This window comes from Hemiscyllium ocellatum (genome assembly GCF_020745735.1).
Source record: "Hemiscyllium ocellatum isolate sHemOce1 chromosome 38 unlocalized genomic scaffold, sHemOce1.pat.X.cur. SUPER_38_unloc_5, whole genome shotgun sequence".
Lineage (NCBI taxonomy): Eukaryota > Metazoa > Chordata > Chondrichthyes > Orectolobiformes > Hemiscylliidae > Hemiscyllium > Hemiscyllium ocellatum.
Window position 1 is genome coordinate 147,220 of NW_026867523.1, and position 18,299 is coordinate 165,518.

General features: G+C 54.9%; 1 protein-coding gene across 1 annotated transcript in view; it reads left to right on the forward strand.

Annotated features, from left to right (window-relative positions):
- The window catches only part of LOC132808782 (histone-lysine N-methyltransferase 2A-like), a 79,845-nt gene extending 65,281 nt beyond the window's left edge, over positions 1 to 14,564 (forward strand). The window contains exons 30-35 of the mRNA XM_060822233.1: positions 1,519 to 1,593; positions 2,395 to 2,569; positions 4,040 to 4,147; positions 10,395 to 10,478; positions 11,721 to 11,850; positions 14,031 to 14,564. Of these exons, the coding sequence (XP_060678216.1) occupies positions 1,519 to 1,593; positions 2,395 to 2,569; positions 4,040 to 4,147; positions 10,395 to 10,478; positions 11,721 to 11,850; positions 14,031 to 14,306 (848 nt within the window). The 3' untranslated portion in view covers positions 14,307 to 14,564. The remainder of the gene's footprint in view (positions 1 to 1,518; positions 1,594 to 2,394; positions 2,570 to 4,039; positions 4,148 to 10,394; positions 10,479 to 11,720; positions 11,851 to 14,030) is intronic.
- The last annotated feature ends 3,735 nt before the right edge of the window (positions 14,565 to 18,299 follow it).

Sequence of the window (18,299 nt, forward strand, 5' to 3'; positions counted from 1 at the left end):
GGACCTCCTATTGCAGGGTCTGTGCTGAGGGAGTGGGCACTGTCGGAGGGTCAGTGCTGAGGGAGCGGGCACTGTCGAAGGGTCAGTGCTGAGGGAGTGCCGCACTGTCGGAGGGTCAGTGCTGAGGGAGTGGGCACTGTCGGAGGGTCAGTGCTGAGGGAGTGGGCACTGTCAGAGGGTCAGTGCTGAGGGAGTGCCGCACTGTCGGAGGGTCAGTGCTGAGGGAGTGCCGCACTGTCGGAGGGTCAGTGCTGAGGGAGAGGGCACTGTCAGAGGGTCAGTGCTGAGGGAGCGGGCACTGTCGGAGGGTCAGTGCTGAGGGAGTGGGCACTGTCAGAGGGTCAGTGCTGAGGGAGTGGGCACTGTCAGAGGGTCAGTGCTGAGGGAGTGGGCACTGTCGGAGGATGTATTTCTTGTGGAGCTGGGTGTGATTGTTTCTGAGTGATTTCTGGGAGGGGTTTCGGGGTTTATGTTCCCTGTATTCTGAAGCCCTCACTGTCCGCGTATCATCCCCAACGATGTGGATCCCTATTCCTAAACTCAAGTAGTCCTGGAATTCCCAGCTGATCAGGCGCATGTGCGGAACAGGGAATGGGGTTAGTGGTTTGTGTTAAACTGTTCTCTCTCACTGTTATAAATGAGTCATTCAACCTGAGACATTAACTTCTGTGCCTGCCTCTTTGTCCTCAGGTATGACCTACTGAGTTTCTCCTGCAGTTTGTGCTAAATTCAGGTTTTAAAATCTCTGGTGATTTGTTTCTGTAAGGATAGAGTTTGAAATGCATACTCACTCATTTTCTCTCTCTATGTTCCTCCTTCCCTCCTTCACCTTGTATCCCTCATCTCTCCTTCACTCTCCCTCTCCCCATCCTCCATTGTAACCTGTGTGTTTGTCCCCTCATTCCCACTCTCTCTCCCCTTTGTCTCTCCTCTGAGTCTCTCTCTCTCTCTCTCGTCATGTCCCTTCATCCTCTCTGTCCTTTTTCTCTGTCTCCACATTCCCTTCTCTCATCCTCCCCCTCGGTCTGAATCCCTCTCCCCGGTCTCTCCCCATTCTCTGTCTCTCTCTCTCTCTCTCTCCCCCCGTTCTCTCTCTCTCTCTCTCTCTCCCCCGTTCTCTCTCTCCCCCGTTCTCTCCCTGTCTATCTCTCTCTCTCTCCCCCCATTCTCTGTCTCCCTGTTTTCTCTCTCTCTCTCTCTCTCTCTCTCTGTTTTCTCTCTCTCTCTCTCTTTTTCTCTCTCTCTTTCCCCCCCACCCTCATTCTCTCCCTGTCTCTCTCTCCCTCTCTCTTCCCCCCGTTCTCTGTCTCCCCATTTTCTCTCTCTTCCCCCAACCCCCCTGTTCTCTCTCTCTCTCTCTCTCTCTCTCTCTCTCCTCCTCCCCCCCCCCCCCCCCCCGTTTTCTCTCTCTTCGCCCTCCCCCACCCGCCCTGTTCTCTCTCTCTCTCTCCCCCCCTCCCTGGTCTGTGTGCCATGCTCCCGCTGCGTGCCCCTCTCCCCCTCCCTGCCTGTGAGCAGCAGCCTGGAAAGCTGTCTTGGATAAAGTGCTGGAAGCTCGAGCAAATGCACGCCTCAAACAGATCTCCCTCGCAGGTGGGCACTGGGCACACTGCCTCTCTCTCTCTCACACGCTCTGTCTCTCTGTCTGTCTCTCTCTCTTGCACTCTTGCTCGATCACGCGCTCTCTCTCTCACACTCTCTCTCTCTCGTGTTCTCTTTCTCACTAATGGTGCGCGCTCTCTCTCTCTTTCTCACATGCTCGCTCTTCCTTATCTTCTCTCTCTCACTTGCATGTTCTCTCACTCGCACACTGTCTCATGCTGCCTTTGGCTCATTTGCACACTCGCACTCTCCTACTTGTGCTCCCCCTTGCTCGCCCTGTGTTTCCACACCCCCCCGCTCGCTCTCTGTCCCCCCCTCACTCGCCCTCTGTCCCCCTCGCCTGCCCTCTCCCACTCGCGCGCTCTGATTCGTTTGCCCTCTCTCACACTCTGTCTCTTATTCTCACACTCTCTTGTACCACCTGTTGCTTGTGCGCGCTCTCTGACATGCTTGTTGTCACTTGCATGCTCTCTCACACTCACTAGTTCTCTCTCACTCGCACTCTCTCTCACAGTCCCACGCCCTGGCTCTCACTGGTGCTCACTCTCCTGACTGCCCTGTGTCGCTTCCCCTCCGTCTCTCTCTCTCTCTCTCTCTCTCTCTCTCTCTCTCTCTCCAGTCCCCTCTCTCTCCGTCCCCCTCTCTCCATCTCTCTCTCTCTCTCTCTCTCTCTCTCTCTGTGTCTCTCTCCGTCTCTCTCTCCCTGTCTCTCTCGCGCTCGCTCTCTCTCTCTCTCCAGCTCCCGGCTCTGTGTCTCACACTGACCCCTGGTGGTACTGCTGTGTGTTGCAGGTATGACTGGGATCCGATGTCTCGGTCTAACACACGATGCAGTCTTGTTCCTTGTCGAACAGCTGGCTGGTGCCCGCAACTGCAAAAACTACAAGTTCCGTTTCCACAAACACGCTGACGTGGATGAACTTCCCATCAATCCCCATGGCTGTGTCCGTGCTGAAATCGGGAGTAGGTAGGGAATGAACCCACAGTTTGTGTGTGTCTCCTGTTCATCCCAGCGGAACGTCAGGACTGCAGGTGTTTGAGATCAGAGTCGAGAGTGTGTTGCTGGAAAAGCACAGCGGGTCAGGCAGCGTCCGAGGGGGAGGGGAATCGATGTTTCCTGATGAAGGGCTAATGCCCAAAACATTGATTCTCCTGCTCCTCGGATGCTGCCTGACCTGCTGCGCTTTTCCAGCACAACACTGCCAGACCCTTGTACTTGTTACACGGTGACGGGACGGGGGTCTGTGTTTGTGACTCCCCCACACGGTGACGGGACGGGGGTCTGTGTCTGTGATTCCCCCACACGGTGACGGGACGGGGGTCTGTGTCTGTGATTCCCCCACACGGTGACGGGACGGGGGTCTGTGTCTGTGACTCCCCCACACGGTGACGGGACGGGGGTCTGTGTCTGTGATTCCCCCACACGTTGACGGGACGGGGTCTGTGTCTGTGATTCCCCCACACGTTGACGGGACGGAGGTCTGTATCTGTGATTCCCCCACACGGTGACGGGACGGGGGTCTGTGTCTGTGATTCCCCCACACGTTGACGGGACGGAGGTCTGTGTCTGTGATTCCCCCACACGGTGACGGGACGGAGGTCTGTGTCTGTGATTCCCCCACACGGTGACGGGACGGGGGTCTGTGTCTGTGATTCCCACACACAGTGACGGGACAGACGTCTGTGTCTGTGATTCCCCCACACGGTGATGGGACAGGGGTCTGTGTCTGAGATTCCCCCACACGGTGACGGGACAGACGTCTGTGTCTGTGATTCCCCCACACGGTGATGGGACAGGGGTCTGTGTCTGAGATTCCCCCACACGGTGATGGGACAGGGGTCTGTGTCTGAGATTCCCCCACACGGTGATGGGACAGGGGTCTGTGTCTGAGATTCCCCCATACGGTGACGGGACGGGAGTCTGTGATTCCCCCACACGGTGACGGGACGGGGGTCTGTGTCTGTGATTCCCCCACACGGTGACGGGACGGGGGTCTGTGTCTGTGATTCCCCACACGGTGACAGGATGGAGGGCTGTGTCTGTGATTCCCCCACACGGTGACGGGACGGGGGTCTATGTCTGTGATTCCCCCACACGGTTATGGGACGGGGGTCCGTGTCTGTGATTCCCCCACATGGTGACGGGACGGGGGTCTGTGTCTGTGACTCCCCCACACGGTGACGGGACGGGGGTCTGTGTCTGTAATCCCCCCACACGGTGACGGGACGGGGGTCTGTGTCTGTGATTCCCCCACACGGTGACGGGACGGGGTCTGTGTCTGTGATTCCCCCACATGGTGACGGGACAGGGGTGTGTGTTTGTGATTCCCCCACACGGTTATGGGACGGGGGTCCGTGTCTGTGATTCCCCCACACGGTGATGGGACGGAGGGCTGTGATTCCTGACCCTAAGCCCTGTCTGTTGTGTCTGTTACAGGAAGTCGACGTTTGATATGTTCAATTTTCTGGCATCCCGGCACCGAAAGCTTCCTGAGTATGGGTTTGTTGATGAAGAGGAGGATGAGGTGCATTTGAAGTCTGCCAGGTATTTAAGAGCACGAAAAAGCAAGAATTGGTGTAGGCCATTCGGACCCTCAATTGTTAAGAAAACATATGGTGTTTTGGCTTTCATTACCAGCGGGATTGAGTTTCAGAGCCGTGAGATCTTGTTGCAGCTCTATAAAACTTTGGTTAGACCGCACTTGGAATACTGCGTCCAGTTCTGGTCGCCCTGTTATAGGAAAGATGTGGATGCTGTGGAGAGGGTTCAGAGGAGGTTTACCAGGATGCTGCCTGGACTGGAGGGCTTATCTTATGAAGAGAGATTGACTGAGCTTGGACTTTTTTCATTGGAGGAAAGGAGGAGGAGAGGGGACCTAATTGAGGTATACAAGATAATGAGGGGCATAGATAGAGTCGATAGCCAGAGACTATTTCCCAGGGCAGAAATGACTAACACGAGGGGTCATAGTTTTAAGCTGGTTGGAGGAAAGTATAGAGGGGCTGTCAGAGGCGGGTTCTTTACACAGAGAGTTGTGAGAGCATGGAATGCGTTGCCAGCAGCAGTTGTGGAAGTGAGGTCATTGGGGACATTTAAGAGACTGCTGGACATGCATATGGTCACAGAAATTTGAGGGTGCTTACATGAGGACCAGTGGTCAGCACAACCACGAGGGCTGAAGGGCCTGTTGGGTGCTGTACTGTCCGATGTTCCTGGCACTTTCTCTAAGACCCAGACTGATCTGTTTGTTGTCTGCGCTTCCTTTCACTGGCTTCTGTCTGATGCCCTGCGGCAGGTCAGTGTAATGTCCCTGTGTTGTATTAATCCCACCTCAGACCACGAGGTGGGAACGTGTGTCCAAGCTCCATGCATTTATAAATCGTTTTTAATTGGAGAGATATACTTTATTCATAAAACAGCCATTATATCGAAGCACAGTTCCTGAATTATTTCTGTACAGGCTTGATGCACACAAACAGCAAACTTGATTAGATTCCCTACAATGTGGAAACAGGCCCTTCGGCCCAACAAGTCCACACTGACCCTCCGAAGGGAAACCAACCAGACCCATTTCCCTCTGACTAATGCACCTAACACTATGGGACAATTTCCCATGGCCAATCCACCCTAACCTGCACATCCCTGGGCACTATGGGACAATTTCCCATGGCCAATCCACCCTAACCTGTACATCCCTGGGCACTATGGGACAATTTCCCATGGCCAACCCACCCTAACCTGCACATCCCTGGACACTATGGGACAATGTCCCATGGCCAACCCATCCTAACATTCACATCCCTGAGCACTATGGGACAATTTCCCATGGCCAACCCACCCTAACCTGCACATCCCTGGACACTATGGGACAATGTCCCATGGCCAACCCATCCTAACATTCACATCCCTGGGCACTATGGGACAATTTCCCATGGCCAACCCACCCTAACCTGCACATCCCTGGACACTATGGGACAATGTCCCATGGCCAACCCATCCTAACATTCACATCCCTGAGCACTATGGGACAATTTCCCATGGCCAATCCACCCTAACCTGTACATCCCTGGGCACTATGGGACAATTCCCCATGGCCAATCCACCTTAACCTGCACATCCCTGGGCACTATGGGACAATTTCCCATGGCCAATCCACCCTAACCTGCACATCCCGGGGCACTATGGGACAATTTCCCATGGCCAACCCACCCTAACCTGTACATCCCTGGGCACTATGGGACAATTTCCCATGGCCAACCCACCCTAACCTGCACATCCCTGGGCACTATGGGACAATTCCCCATGGCCAATCCACCCTAACCTGTACATCCCTGGGCACTATGGGACAATTCCCCATGGCCAATCCACCCTAACCTGTACATCCCTGGGCACTATGGGACAATTCCCCATGGCCAATCCACCCTAACCTGTACATCCCTGGGCACTATGGGACAATTTCCCATGGCCAACCCACCCTAACCTGCACATCCCTGGGCACTATGGGACAATTCCCCATGGCCAATCCACCCTAACCTGTACATCCCTGGGCACTATGGGACAATTTCCCATGGCCAACCCATCCTATCCTGCACATCCCTGGGCACTATGGGACAATTTCCCATGGCCAACCCACCCTAACCTGCACATCCTGGGGCACTCTGGGACAATTTCCCATGGCCAACCCACCCTGACCTGCACAGCTTTGGACTGTGGGAGGAAACTGGAGCACCCAGAGGAAACCCACACAGACACGGGGAGAATGTGCAAACCCCACCCAGACAGTCGCCCGAGGGTGGGATTGAACCTGGGTCCTTGGCGCTGGGAGGCAGCAGTGGTAACCACTGAGCCACCGTGCCATCCCAACTAACGTCAGAGTTTGGCAGTTACAGAAGATGTGGGCGGCACGGTGGCACAGTGGTTAGCACTGCTGCCTCACAGCGCCTGTAGACCCGGGTTCAATTCCCGACTCAGGCGACTGACTGTGTAGAGTTTGCACGTTCTCCCCGTGTCTGCGTGGGTTTCCTCCGGGTGCTCCGGTTTCCTCCCACAGTCCAAAGATGTGCGGGTCAGGTGAATTGGCCATGCTAAATTGCCCATAGTGTTAGGTAAGGGGTAATGTAGGGGTATGGGTGGGTGTCGCTTCGGTGGGTCGGTGTGGACTTGTTGGGCCGAAGGGCCTGTTTCCACACTGTAAGTAATCTAATCTAAAAACCCAAGACATTTCTTTCTTATGCCGGACAGTAATGATGCACTAGGAGGGGCTGATAACCGAATGGACCCCTCCACCCCCCTCTGTTTCCCTTCAGACAGTGGTCTATCCCCAGTGCCCCTCGGCAGCAACTTCCCTGAGCTTTAGTGCGTCTCTCAGTGCGTCATCCTGGGCCTTGGCATGTGCCAGTCTGCAACACTCAGTCAGGGTCGAGAGTGTGGTGCTGGAAAAGCACAGCAGGTCAGGCAGCGTCTGAGGAGCAGGAGAACCGATGTTTCGGGCAAAAGCCCTTCATCAGGAATGAAGCATGTGAGCTGAGGGGGTTGGAGGGATAAATGGGAGGGAGGGTGGGTCTGGGGGGGAAGGTAGTTAAGAGTGCAATAGGTAGATTGAGGTGGGGGTAAAGGAGATAGATCGGAGAGGAGGCTGGAGCAGATCGCTGGGAAGGAAGATTGACGGGTCATGAGGACGGCGCTAAGCTGGAAGGTTGGAACTGGGGGTAAGGTGAGGGGGTGAATGAGGAGGTGCACGTTGATGCCCTGGGGTAGGAAGGTCCTGAGGTGGAAGATGCGGCTTTCCTCCTCCAAGCATCAACCCTTCACCTGACCGCCCGACACGTTCCGGGCAGACCAAAGAGAGTTTTTCACCTCACTGACGCTCCTCAACAAAGGCAGCTCTGAGGAAAGGTCCCAAACATTAACTCCGACTTCCCTCCACAGGTGTGTGTGTGTGTTATACATGAATGTATCCCACAGGTTCTGAGTGGTTCAAACAGACCTCAGTGTGTGGTGGGGGAGGTGGGAGACAATGACCCCTTTCCTGTTAACCCAGAGGCACCCCTTCTGCCCGATGCTGACTGGGCTGTGGGACGGAGGGCTGTGGAGGCCAAGTCATTACGGCAGAGATGGATCAGGGTTTCGTTTCAGTTTGTTCATGGGATGTGGCGTTTGTTGCCACCCCAGAGGGCAGCTCAGTCACCTACATTGCCTTGGGTCGAGAACAAGGAAAATGTACAGCCCAGGAGCAGGCCCTTCGGCCCCTCCAAGCCTGAGCTGGCCTAAGTCCACTGTCTAAACCTGTCTCCCAATTCCTAAACATCTGTATCCCCCTGCTCCCCACCTACTCGTGCACCTGCCCAGACATATCTTGAATATATCTACACTGCCTGCCTGTAAAGACTGGAGTCACGTGTAGGCCAGACAGTGTAAGGATGGCCGTTTCCCTCCCTAAAGGACATTACTAAACGAGTTGGCGTTTTTCCGACAATCGACAAGGGATTCACGGCCTTCAGTAGATTCTTAATTCCAGATTTTATTGAATTCCGCTTTGACCCCTGGGGTCCCCAGAAGGTCAGCTGGGTTTCTGCATTCATAGTCTCCTGGTAGACCCTCGCTTTCCCTTGATTCATCAAGGTAGAAGAATGGGGTTGAGAAACGGATCGGATAGCAGAACAGGCACAGTGGGCCGAATGGCCTGACTGTGCTCCAGTACCTAGTGTTTAAATCACCCCACACCAAACGGTGGAATTTGAGGAATTCCGTTATAATCTGGAATTCAAAGTCGAATGTGAGCCATGAAAACATTGTTGAAGATTGAGGGAAAACCAATTGGATTCAGGAATATCCTTCATAAGTTATCGAGTCATAGAGATGTACAGCATGGAAACAGACCCTTCGGTCCAACCCGTCCATGCTGACCCAGATATCCCAACCCAATCTAGTCCCACCTGCCAGCACCCGGCCCATATCCCTCTAACCCCTCCCTATTCATGTCCCCATCCAGATGCCTCTTAAATGCTGTCATTGTACCAGCCCCCACCACTTCCTCTGGCAGCTCATTCCATACACGTACCACCCTCTGGGGGAAAAAGTTGCCCCTTAGGTCCCTTTTATATCTTTCCCCTCTCACCCTAAACCTATGCCCCTCTAGTTCTGGACTCCCCCACCCCAGGGAAAAGTCTCTTTATCCTCTCCATGTCCCTCATGATTTTATAAACCTCTATAAGGTCACCCCTCAGCCTCCGACGCTCCAGGGAAAACAGCCCCAGCCTGTTCAGCCTCTCCCTGTAGCTCAGACCCTCCAACCCTGGCAACATCCTTGTAAATCTTTTCTGAACCCTTTCAAGTTTCACAACATCTTTCCGATAGGAAGGAGACCAGAATTGCACCCAATATTCCAACAGCGGCCTAACCAATGTCCTGTACAGCCGCAACATGACCCTCCCAACTCCTGTACTCAATACTCTGACCAATAAAGGAAAGCATACCAAACGCTGCCTTCACTATCCTATCTACCTGCGACTCCACTTTCAAGGAGCTATGAACCTGCACTCCAAGGTCTCTTTGTTCAGCAACACTCCCCAGGACCTTACCATTAAGTAGATAAGTCCTGCTAAGATTTGCTTTCTCAAAATGCAGCACCTCACATTTATCTGAATTAAATTCCATCTGCCACTTCCTAGCCCATTAGGCCATTCGCCCCATCCAGTCTGTTCCGCCATTTGATCATGGTTGATACACTCCTCATTGATATTTTGCTGCCTTCTCCCTGTATCCCTTCAAACAATCGCCAATTCAAGATCTAACTCCTTAAATGTACTCACTGTCTCAGCATCCACTGCACTTTGGGGCGGGGGGGGGGGGTGAATTCCACGGATTAACGACCCTTTGGGAGAAATCATTTCTCCCCAGCTGTGTTGAAATTTGCTTCCCCTTATCCGAAGGCTGTGACCTCTCGTCTCGGAATGTCCCACAAGGGGAAGCATCCACTCCACGTCTATCTTATCCACACCTTTTATCAACTTGAATACCTCAATTTGATCTCCCCTCAATCTTCTAAATCCCAGAGAGTACAGGCCTAAACTAATCCCAGAGAGTATAGGCCTAAACTAATCCCAGAGAGTACAGGCCTAAACTAATCCCATACAGTATAGGCCTAAACTAATCCCAGAGAGTATAGGCCTAAACTAATCCCAGAGAGTACAGGCCTAAACTAATCCCATACAGTATAGGCCTAAACTAATCCCAGAGAGTATAGGCCTAAACTAATTCCATACAGTACAGGCCTAAACTAATCCCAGAGAGTACAGGCCTAAACTAATCCCAGAGAGTACGGGCCTAAACTAATCCCAGAGAGTACGGGCCTAAACTAATCCCAGAGAGTACGGGCCTAAACTAATCCCAGAGAGTACAGGCCTAAACTAATCCCAGAGAGTATAAGACTAAACTAATCCCAGAGAGTACAGGCCTTAACTAATCCCAGAGAGTACAGGCCTAAACTAATCCTAGAGAGTATAGGCCTAAACTAATCCCAGAGAATATAGGCCTCTCTGGGATTAGTTTAGGCCTGTCCTCTCTGGGATTAGTTTAGGCCTGTACTCTCTGCAATTAGTTTAGGCCTATAGGCAGGGTGCGCAGGGGTCCACACCAGCTGAATTGCGCTGGGATTGGGAAGGGGGGTATGTTGGGGAGGGAGCTGTTTGAGAAGGGTTGGGATGTGGGAAAGGATGAGTGAGGTAGTGGGGGGGTGGAATGGCCTGCATACGAGCTGCCAATCTCTGATTTGTCCTTCCTTGTGTGACAGGCGAGCGACGAGCATGGACCTTCCCATGGCGATGAGGTTCCGTCACCTCAAGAAAACCTCAAAGGAAGCTGTGGGTGTGTACAGGTAGGTACCAGCACCTCCCACATCCAACCTCCTGCTCCCCCCCTCCCTGTCCCAGTGTGGACGGTGGGACACCCTCCCGCAGGGACAGAGAGGGGGGGTGGGGAATGTGGGACTCCCTCCCGCAGGAACTGAGTGGGGGGTGGGGAATGTGGGACTCCCTCCCGCAGGGACAGAGTGGGGGGTGGGGAATGTGGGACTCCCTCCCTGGGGGACAGAGAGGGGGGGGTGGGGAATGTGGGACTCCCTCCCACAAGGACAGAGAGGGTGGGGTGGGGAATGTGGCCTGAAAAGGTATCCACAGAATACCTGATTTCACATCATCTTCACTCTTCTCTCCCACTCGCTCAGAGTCATAGAGATGTACAGCACAGAAACAGACCCTTCAGCCCAACCCGTCCGTGCTGACCCAGATATCCCAACTCAGTCCAGTCCCACCTGCCAGCACCCGGCCCATATCCCTCTAACCCCTTCCTATCCATGTCCCCATCCAGATGCCTCTTAAATACTGTCATTGTACCAGCCCCCATCACTTCCTCTGGCAGCTCATCCCATACACGTACCACCCTCTGGGGGAAAACGTTGCCCCTTAGGTCCCTTTCCCCTCTCACCCTAAACCTATGCCCTCAACTTCATTCATTCCACAGCCGCAGTCCCCTCCCCACCCCCGAGCACATCTCTCTCTTTCATTTACTGTTTATCTCTCTCTCTCAATGTCACTCTCTCCCCCTCCCTTTCTCTCCATCTCTCTCTTCCCCTCCCCTCCTCTCCCCCTCCATCTGTTTGTCTCTCTCTCTGTCTCTCTTCACCTTTCTCCCTCTATCTCCCTCTCTGTCTCCCCCCTTCCTCCTGTAGCTTCAGTAACCCTTTCTGCCTTCCATCTCCCCTCAGGCTTCTTCCCTACAAAACTCTCCTGTTTATTCGATACACATCAGGAGAGTCCATACACTGCAGATACAGCCCATTCAGCCCATCGATGCAGATACAGCCCATTCAGCCCATCGACTGAACACCGACCCTCCGAAGACCCTTCCACCCAGACCCAATCCTCTATCCCTGTAACCCGGCATTCCCCACGGCCAACCCACCCTAACCTGCACATCCCTGGGCACTATGGGACAATTCCCCATGGCCAACCCACCCTAACCTGCACATCCCTGGGCACTATGGGACAATTTCCCACGGCCAATCCACCCTAACCTGCACATCCCTGGAGTGAGATTTGTTAACCTTTCCTCCCCACAGATCTGCTATTCATGGTCGAGGGCTGTTTTGTAAGAGAAATATCGACGCTGGGGAAATGGTGATAGAATATTCTGGAATCGTCATTCGATCTGTGTTAACAGACAAACGAGAGAAATACTATGACAGTAAGGTAAGGGCGGAGGCTGACTGTGTCCGTCCCCGCGTCTCACCCTCCCTCAGAGCTCTGGCTGGTTCACATTTCCTTTCTGCCAACTCTGTCCTCGTCTCTGTATCCCTCAGTTTGTGGCCATTCAGCCCGTCCTCCTCCAGCCTGGTACACAGGAACAGGAGGCCATTCAGCCCCTCCTCCTCCAGCCTGTTACACAGGAACAGGAGGCCATTCAGCCCCTCCTCCTCCAGCCTGTTACACAGGAACAGGAGGCCATTCAGCCCCTCCTCCTCCAGCCTGTTACACAGGAACAGGAGGCCATTCAGCCCCTCCCCCTCCAGCCTGTTACACAGGAACAGGAGGCCATTCAGCCCCTCCCCCTCCAGCCTGTTACACAGGAACAGGAGGCCATTCAGCCCCTCCCCCTCCAGCCTGTAACACAGGGACAGGAGGCCATTCAGCCCCTCCTCCTCCAGCCTGTTACACAGGAGCAGGAGGCCATTCAGCCCCTCCTCCTCCAGCCTGTTACACAGGAACAGGAGCCATTCAGCCCCTCCTCCTCCAGCCTGTTACACAGGGACAGGAGGCCATTCAGCCCCTCCTCCTCCAGCCTGTTACACAGGAGCAGGAGGCCATTCAGCCCCTCCTCCTCCAGCCTGTTACACAGGAGCAGGAGGCCATTCAGCCCCTCCTCCTCCAGCCTGTTACACAGGAACAGGAGGCCATTCAGCCCCTCCTCCTCCAGCCTGTGACACAGGGACAGGAGGCCATTCAGCCCCTCCTCCTCCAGCCTGTTACACAGGAACAGGAGGCCATTCAGCCCCTCCTCCTCCAGCCTGTGACACAGGGACAGGAGGCCATTCAGCCCCTCCTCCTCCAGCCTGTGACACAGGGACAGGAATGGGGCTGATCCTCAGTTTATTCCCTGATTAAATGAACAATGTGTATCCGTCCAGTGAAACACCTTATGTCTGATCTGACTGAACAGCATTGGTGCTCGTGCTTCATGTTCCTGTTTTCTCCATGTCTCTTTACCCCCCTCCCCTACCCACCCGCACCCCGACCCCCACCAATTTCCCCTTTCTCCCCTCCGTTTCCCTTCACCCCCCCCCTCCTTTTTCCCCTTCTCCTGCCTCCTCCTTTCCCACACCCTCCTGTCCTGTTCTCTCTTCCCATACCCATCTCCCTCTCTTCCCCCCTCCTCCTCCCCCTCTGTATCTCTCCCTCACCCTGATCTCATTGTCTCCCCCCTCTATCTCTCATCCTCTCTCTCTCCCTCCCCAACTGTGTCTCTCTCTCCCTCTCTTTATCTCTATTTCTCCCCCCCTCTCTCCCCCCCTCTCTCCCCTCTCTCTCCCCCCTCCTCTCTCCAACCCCCTCGCTCCCCCTCCTCTCTCCCCCTCCTCTCTCCACCCCTCTCTCTCCACTCTCCTCTCTCCAACCCCCTCTCTCCCCCTCCTCTCTCCCCTTCTCTCTCTCCCCCTCTCTCCCCCTCTCTCTCTCCCCCTCTCTCTCCCCTCCCCATTTCAATCTCTCTCCCCCTCTCTCTCCCCCTCTCTCTCTCCCCCTCTCTCTCCCCCTCTCTCTCCCCTCCCCATTTCAATCTCTCTCTCCCCCTCTCTCTCTCCCCCTCTCTCTCTCCCCCTCTCTCTCTCCCCTCCCCATTTCAATCTCTCTCTCCCCCTCTCTCTCTCCCCCCTCTCTCTCTCCCCCTCTCTCTCCCCCCCTCTCTCTCCCCCCCTCTCTCTCCCCCTCTCTCTCTCCCCCTCTCTCTCTCCCCCTCTCTCTCTCCCCCTCTCTCTCCCCCCCTCTGTCTCTCTCCCCTCTTTTTCTCTCCCTCTCCACCCCTCTCTCTCCCTCTCTCTCTCCCCTCTCTCTCTCTCTTTTCCCCCTACTCTCTCTTGCCCCCCCTCCCCTTCTCTATCTCTATATCTCTCCCTCTTTCAACCTCTCTCTCTCTAACTCACCCTCTCCCCCTCTCTGACTGTCTCTCTCTCCCCTCCCCGTTTATCTCTCCCTCTCCCCCCATCTCTCTCTCCCCGTCTCTCTCTCTATCCCCGTCGATCTCTATCCCCCTCTCTATCTCCCCCCCCCCTCCTATCTCTCCCTCTCTCTGTCTCTCTCCCCCTCCTCCCCCCCTCTCTATCACTCCCTCTCCGTCCCCTCGTCTCTCCCCCCACCCTCGGGGTCCCGCTGTGCAGGGGATTGGCTGCTATATGTTCCGAATCGATGATTTTGAGGTGGTGGACGCGACGATGCACGGGAACGCGGCTCGTTTCATTAACCACTCGTGTGAGCCCAACTGTTACTCGCGGGTTATTAATGTGGAGGGTCAGAAACACATTGTCATCTTCGCCATGCGGAAGATCTACTGCGGGGAGGAGCTCACCTACGATTACAAATTCCCCATCGAGGATGCCAACAACAAACTGCCCTGTAATTGCGGCGCCAAGAAATGCAGGAGGTTTCTCAACTAACCCGGGCCGAGGGGGAGGGGGTCGCGGGGGCTCTCCAGCCAAGACAGGAGATACTGTCCACCCACTCTCCCACCCCGCTGTCTCACCTCCCCCACTGCCCTGTTCTCTCCCTCCCTGGCTCCTTCCCTCTCCCCATACACTGCCCTCCCTCCCCCACATCCTAGTCCATCCACTTCCCCTCTCCCCCCTCACCCCCTCTCTCCCCCTTCACCCCCTCTCTCCCCCTTTCCCTCTCTCCCCCCTTCCCCCCTCTCCCCCTTCCCCTCTCTCCCCCCTTCCCCTCTGCCCCCTTCCCCCCTCTCCCCCTTCCCCCCCCTCCTCCCCCTTCCCCTCTCTCCCCCCTTCCCCTCTCTCCCCCCTTCCCCTCTCCCCCCTCTCCCCCCTCACCCCCCCTCTCTCCCCTTCTCCTCTCTCCCCCCCTTCTCCCCCTCTCCCCCTCACCCTCTCTCTCTCCCCTTCCCCTCTCTCCCCCTTCCCCTCTCTCCCCCTTCCCCTCTCCCCCCTTCCCCTCTCTCCCCCCTTCCCCTCTCCCCCCTTCACCCCCTCTCTCCCCCCTCCCCCTCTCTCCCCCCTTCCCCCTCCCCCCTTCACCCCCTCTCTCCCCCCTTCCCCTCTCCCCCCTTCACCCCCTCTCTCTCCCCCTTCCCCTCTCTCCCCCCTTCCCCTCTCTCCTTCCCCCTTCCCCTCTCTCCTTCCCCCTTCCCCTCTCTCCTTCCCCCTTCCCCTCTCTCCCTCCCCCCCTTCCCCTCTCTCCCTCCTTCCCCTCTCTCCCTCCTTCCCTCCTTCCCCCTCTCTCCCTCCTTCCCCTCTCTCCCTCCTTCCCTCCTTCCCCTCTCTCCCCCTTCCCCTCTCTCCCCCCTTCCCCTGTCTCACCCCCTTCCCTCTTTCCCCCCTTTCCCTCTTCCCCCCCCCCCCCCTCCCCCGCCCCCCCCCCCCCCCCCCCCCCCCCCTGCAGCTGAGCCCGGTGCCCGGTGCCCGGTATCTGGGACTGTTCCTGGTTGGAAGGAGATGTTCTTTGTCAGGTTGTGATTTTCTTTTCTGTTCTCACCCTCTGCTCCTGGTTTCAGTTTCTTTTTGCCTCGAGGGAGCAGTGAGTTGCGAGAACCTCGCTTCGAGACAAACCTTAGTGTACAAAAAGTTGTATATATCTGTATAGATATTTCTAAAACCCATTATTTTCTATGCACTTTTTTATTTAAGAAATGATTTCCTTAATAAAGATGTTCAGTTGTTCAGAGGAGGACATGGCAACACCAGTGTGTCATTTTCCCAACGGGGAGAGAGAGAGACAGACAGAGAGAGAGAGAGAGACAGACAGGCAGAGAGAGAGACAGACAGGCAGAGAGAGAAAGAGACAGGCAGGCAGACAGACATACAGAGAGAGAGATATACAGAGAGAGAGACAGACAGACAGAGAGAGAGAGACAGACAGACAGAGAGAGATATACAGAGAGAGACAGACAGGCAGACAGACAGAGAGAGAGAGAGAGAGACAGGCAGTCAGGCAGACAGAGAGAGAGAGAGAGACAGACAGGCAGAGAGAGAGAGATATAGAGACAGAGATACAGACAGAAAGAGACAGACAGGCAGAGAGAGAGAGATACAGACAGAGAGAGACGGACACAGAGAGAGAGACAAACCACGGTGACATGATATCATTATGAACCAAATGTTATGAGTGACTCAAAAAGAGCTGCATTTGTGTAGCACCCCTGAAGGCACAACCACATGAGGGTAAATCAAATTGAATTTCACACTCCAGGGGCTCCCATTGGCCAGGAACAGCCCCAGTACAAGGGATGTGCAGGTTAGGGTGGGCTGGCCATGCTAAAGTGCCCATAATGTAGGTTATTAGTTAGAGGTAAATATAGGGGAGGGGAATGGGTCTGGGTGGGTTACCCTTCGGAGGGTCAGTGTGGGCTTACTGCGCCGAAGGGCCTGTTCCTACACTGGAGGGAATCCGATTCTAAAAAGAATCCCTGGATTCCCTGGAACACTGCAACCTGCCGAGGATAGACAGGGTGGGGGGAATGTGAGCAGGACGCTGGGTTAAAATGACCGGCTCCGGGAAGGTCAGGGTCCTGTACACACACAGACCGGAGGGGATCCCCGGAACGGTCACCCAGCCTGCGTTTGGTTTCTCCAGTGGGGAGTGGGCGAAGGGAATCAGCCAAACTCTGGGAGATGGAAGCAAATGGGAGGGTGGTACACTCTCGACCTGACTGTCTGACGTTAAACACAGTGAGTGCCCAAAGAGACTGGGGTTTCATGTGCATAGATCTTTATAAAGGTCACAGAATCTCTCAGCCCAACCAGGCCATAATCCCAAATAAACCAGTCCCACCTTCTTGCTGCTGGCTCATATCCCTCCAAACCTTTCATATTCCTGGAGTTAAAAATCCCACAACACCAGGCTACAGTCCGACAGGTTTATTTGGAAGCACTAGCTTTCGGAGCGACGCTCCTTCATCAGGTGGAACCTAATGTGGACCTTTCGAAGGAGCAGCGTTCCGAAATAACCCTGTGGGACTGTAACTTGGTGTGGTGTGGGATCGGCAGCTCATCCCCATCTTCCCGAGTTGGCTGTAACTAGGACTGGGAGTAAAAAGTGAGTTCTGCAGATGCTGGAGATCAGAGCTGAAAATGTGTTGCTGGAAAAGCGCAGCAGGTCAGGCAGCATCCAAGGAGCAGGAGAATCGACGTTTCGGGGCCACAGCCCTTCATCAGGAATGAGGGGAGTGTGCCAAGCAGGCTAAGATAAAAGGTAGGGAGGAGGGACTTGGGGGAGGGGCGATGGAGGTGTGATAGGTGGAAGGAGGTCAAGGTGAGGGTGATAGGACGGAGTGGGGTGGGGGCGGAGAGGTCAGGAAGAAGATTGCAGATTCCCTCGAACTCAGCACCGCCCTCCTGACCTGCAATCTCCTTCCTGACCTCTCCGTCCCCACCCCACTCCGGCCTATCACCCTCACCTTGACCTCCTTCCACCTATCACATCTCCATCGCCCCTCCCCCAAGTCCCTCCTCCCTACCTTTTATCTTAGCCTGCCTGACACACTCTCCTCATTCCTGATGAAGGGCTCTGGCCCGAAACGTCGAATTTCCTGTTCCCTGGATGCTGCCCGACCTGCTGTGCTTTAACCAGCAACACATTTTCAGCTGTAACTAGGGCTGGGACAATAAACCCAGTCATCAGCTCCATTCCTGGATGGATCAGCAATTACAAATGCATGTGATTTTTTTTAACTTTGTCTGCCCTCGTCCAACCCCATCACCCTCCACATCATCCCTGTCCAAACCCCTTTTAAACGTTGTAACTGTCCCCCTCCCCCCACTTCCTCAGGAAGGTCATCCCACACACGGACCACCCTCTGGGGAAAACTGTTGCCCCTCGTGTCTTTTTTATAAATCCCTCTCCTCTCCCCTTAAACCTGTGCCCCCCTGGTCTTCAAATCCCCCCCACCCTGGGGGGAATAGACACCCCCCATTCACCCTCTCTGTCTCCCTCATGGTTTTATAAACCTCTATAAGGTCACCCCTCAGCCTCCGACGCTCCGGGGAACAGACTCCCAGCCTATCATTATAACTCCAACCTTCCCATTCCCGGCAACATCCTGGGAAATCTCTCCGGAACCCTCCCCAGTTTAATAACATCCCTAATGTGCAAAAAGGAATCATGAGACCCCAATGGAATCCAGTGGCCTTTCCATCCTGAGAGGGGATAGAGGGGTTAATTGCTCTGGGACAAATCCCTGTTGGGCCTTGCTCAGTGAGCACATCGACCTCAGGGGTTACAGGGTAAGGTAATAGGAGCGAGAGTTGGACCTCAGGGGTTACGTCATGAAGAGAGAGGAGACAACAAGACCTGTTTTCTCTTGAACTGAGAAGGTTAAGGGGTGATCGTATCAGAGTCATAGAGCTGGACAGCACAGAAACATCCCCATCGGTTCACATTGTCCGGGCTATTCTAACCTTACCTAGTCCCATTAACCAGCA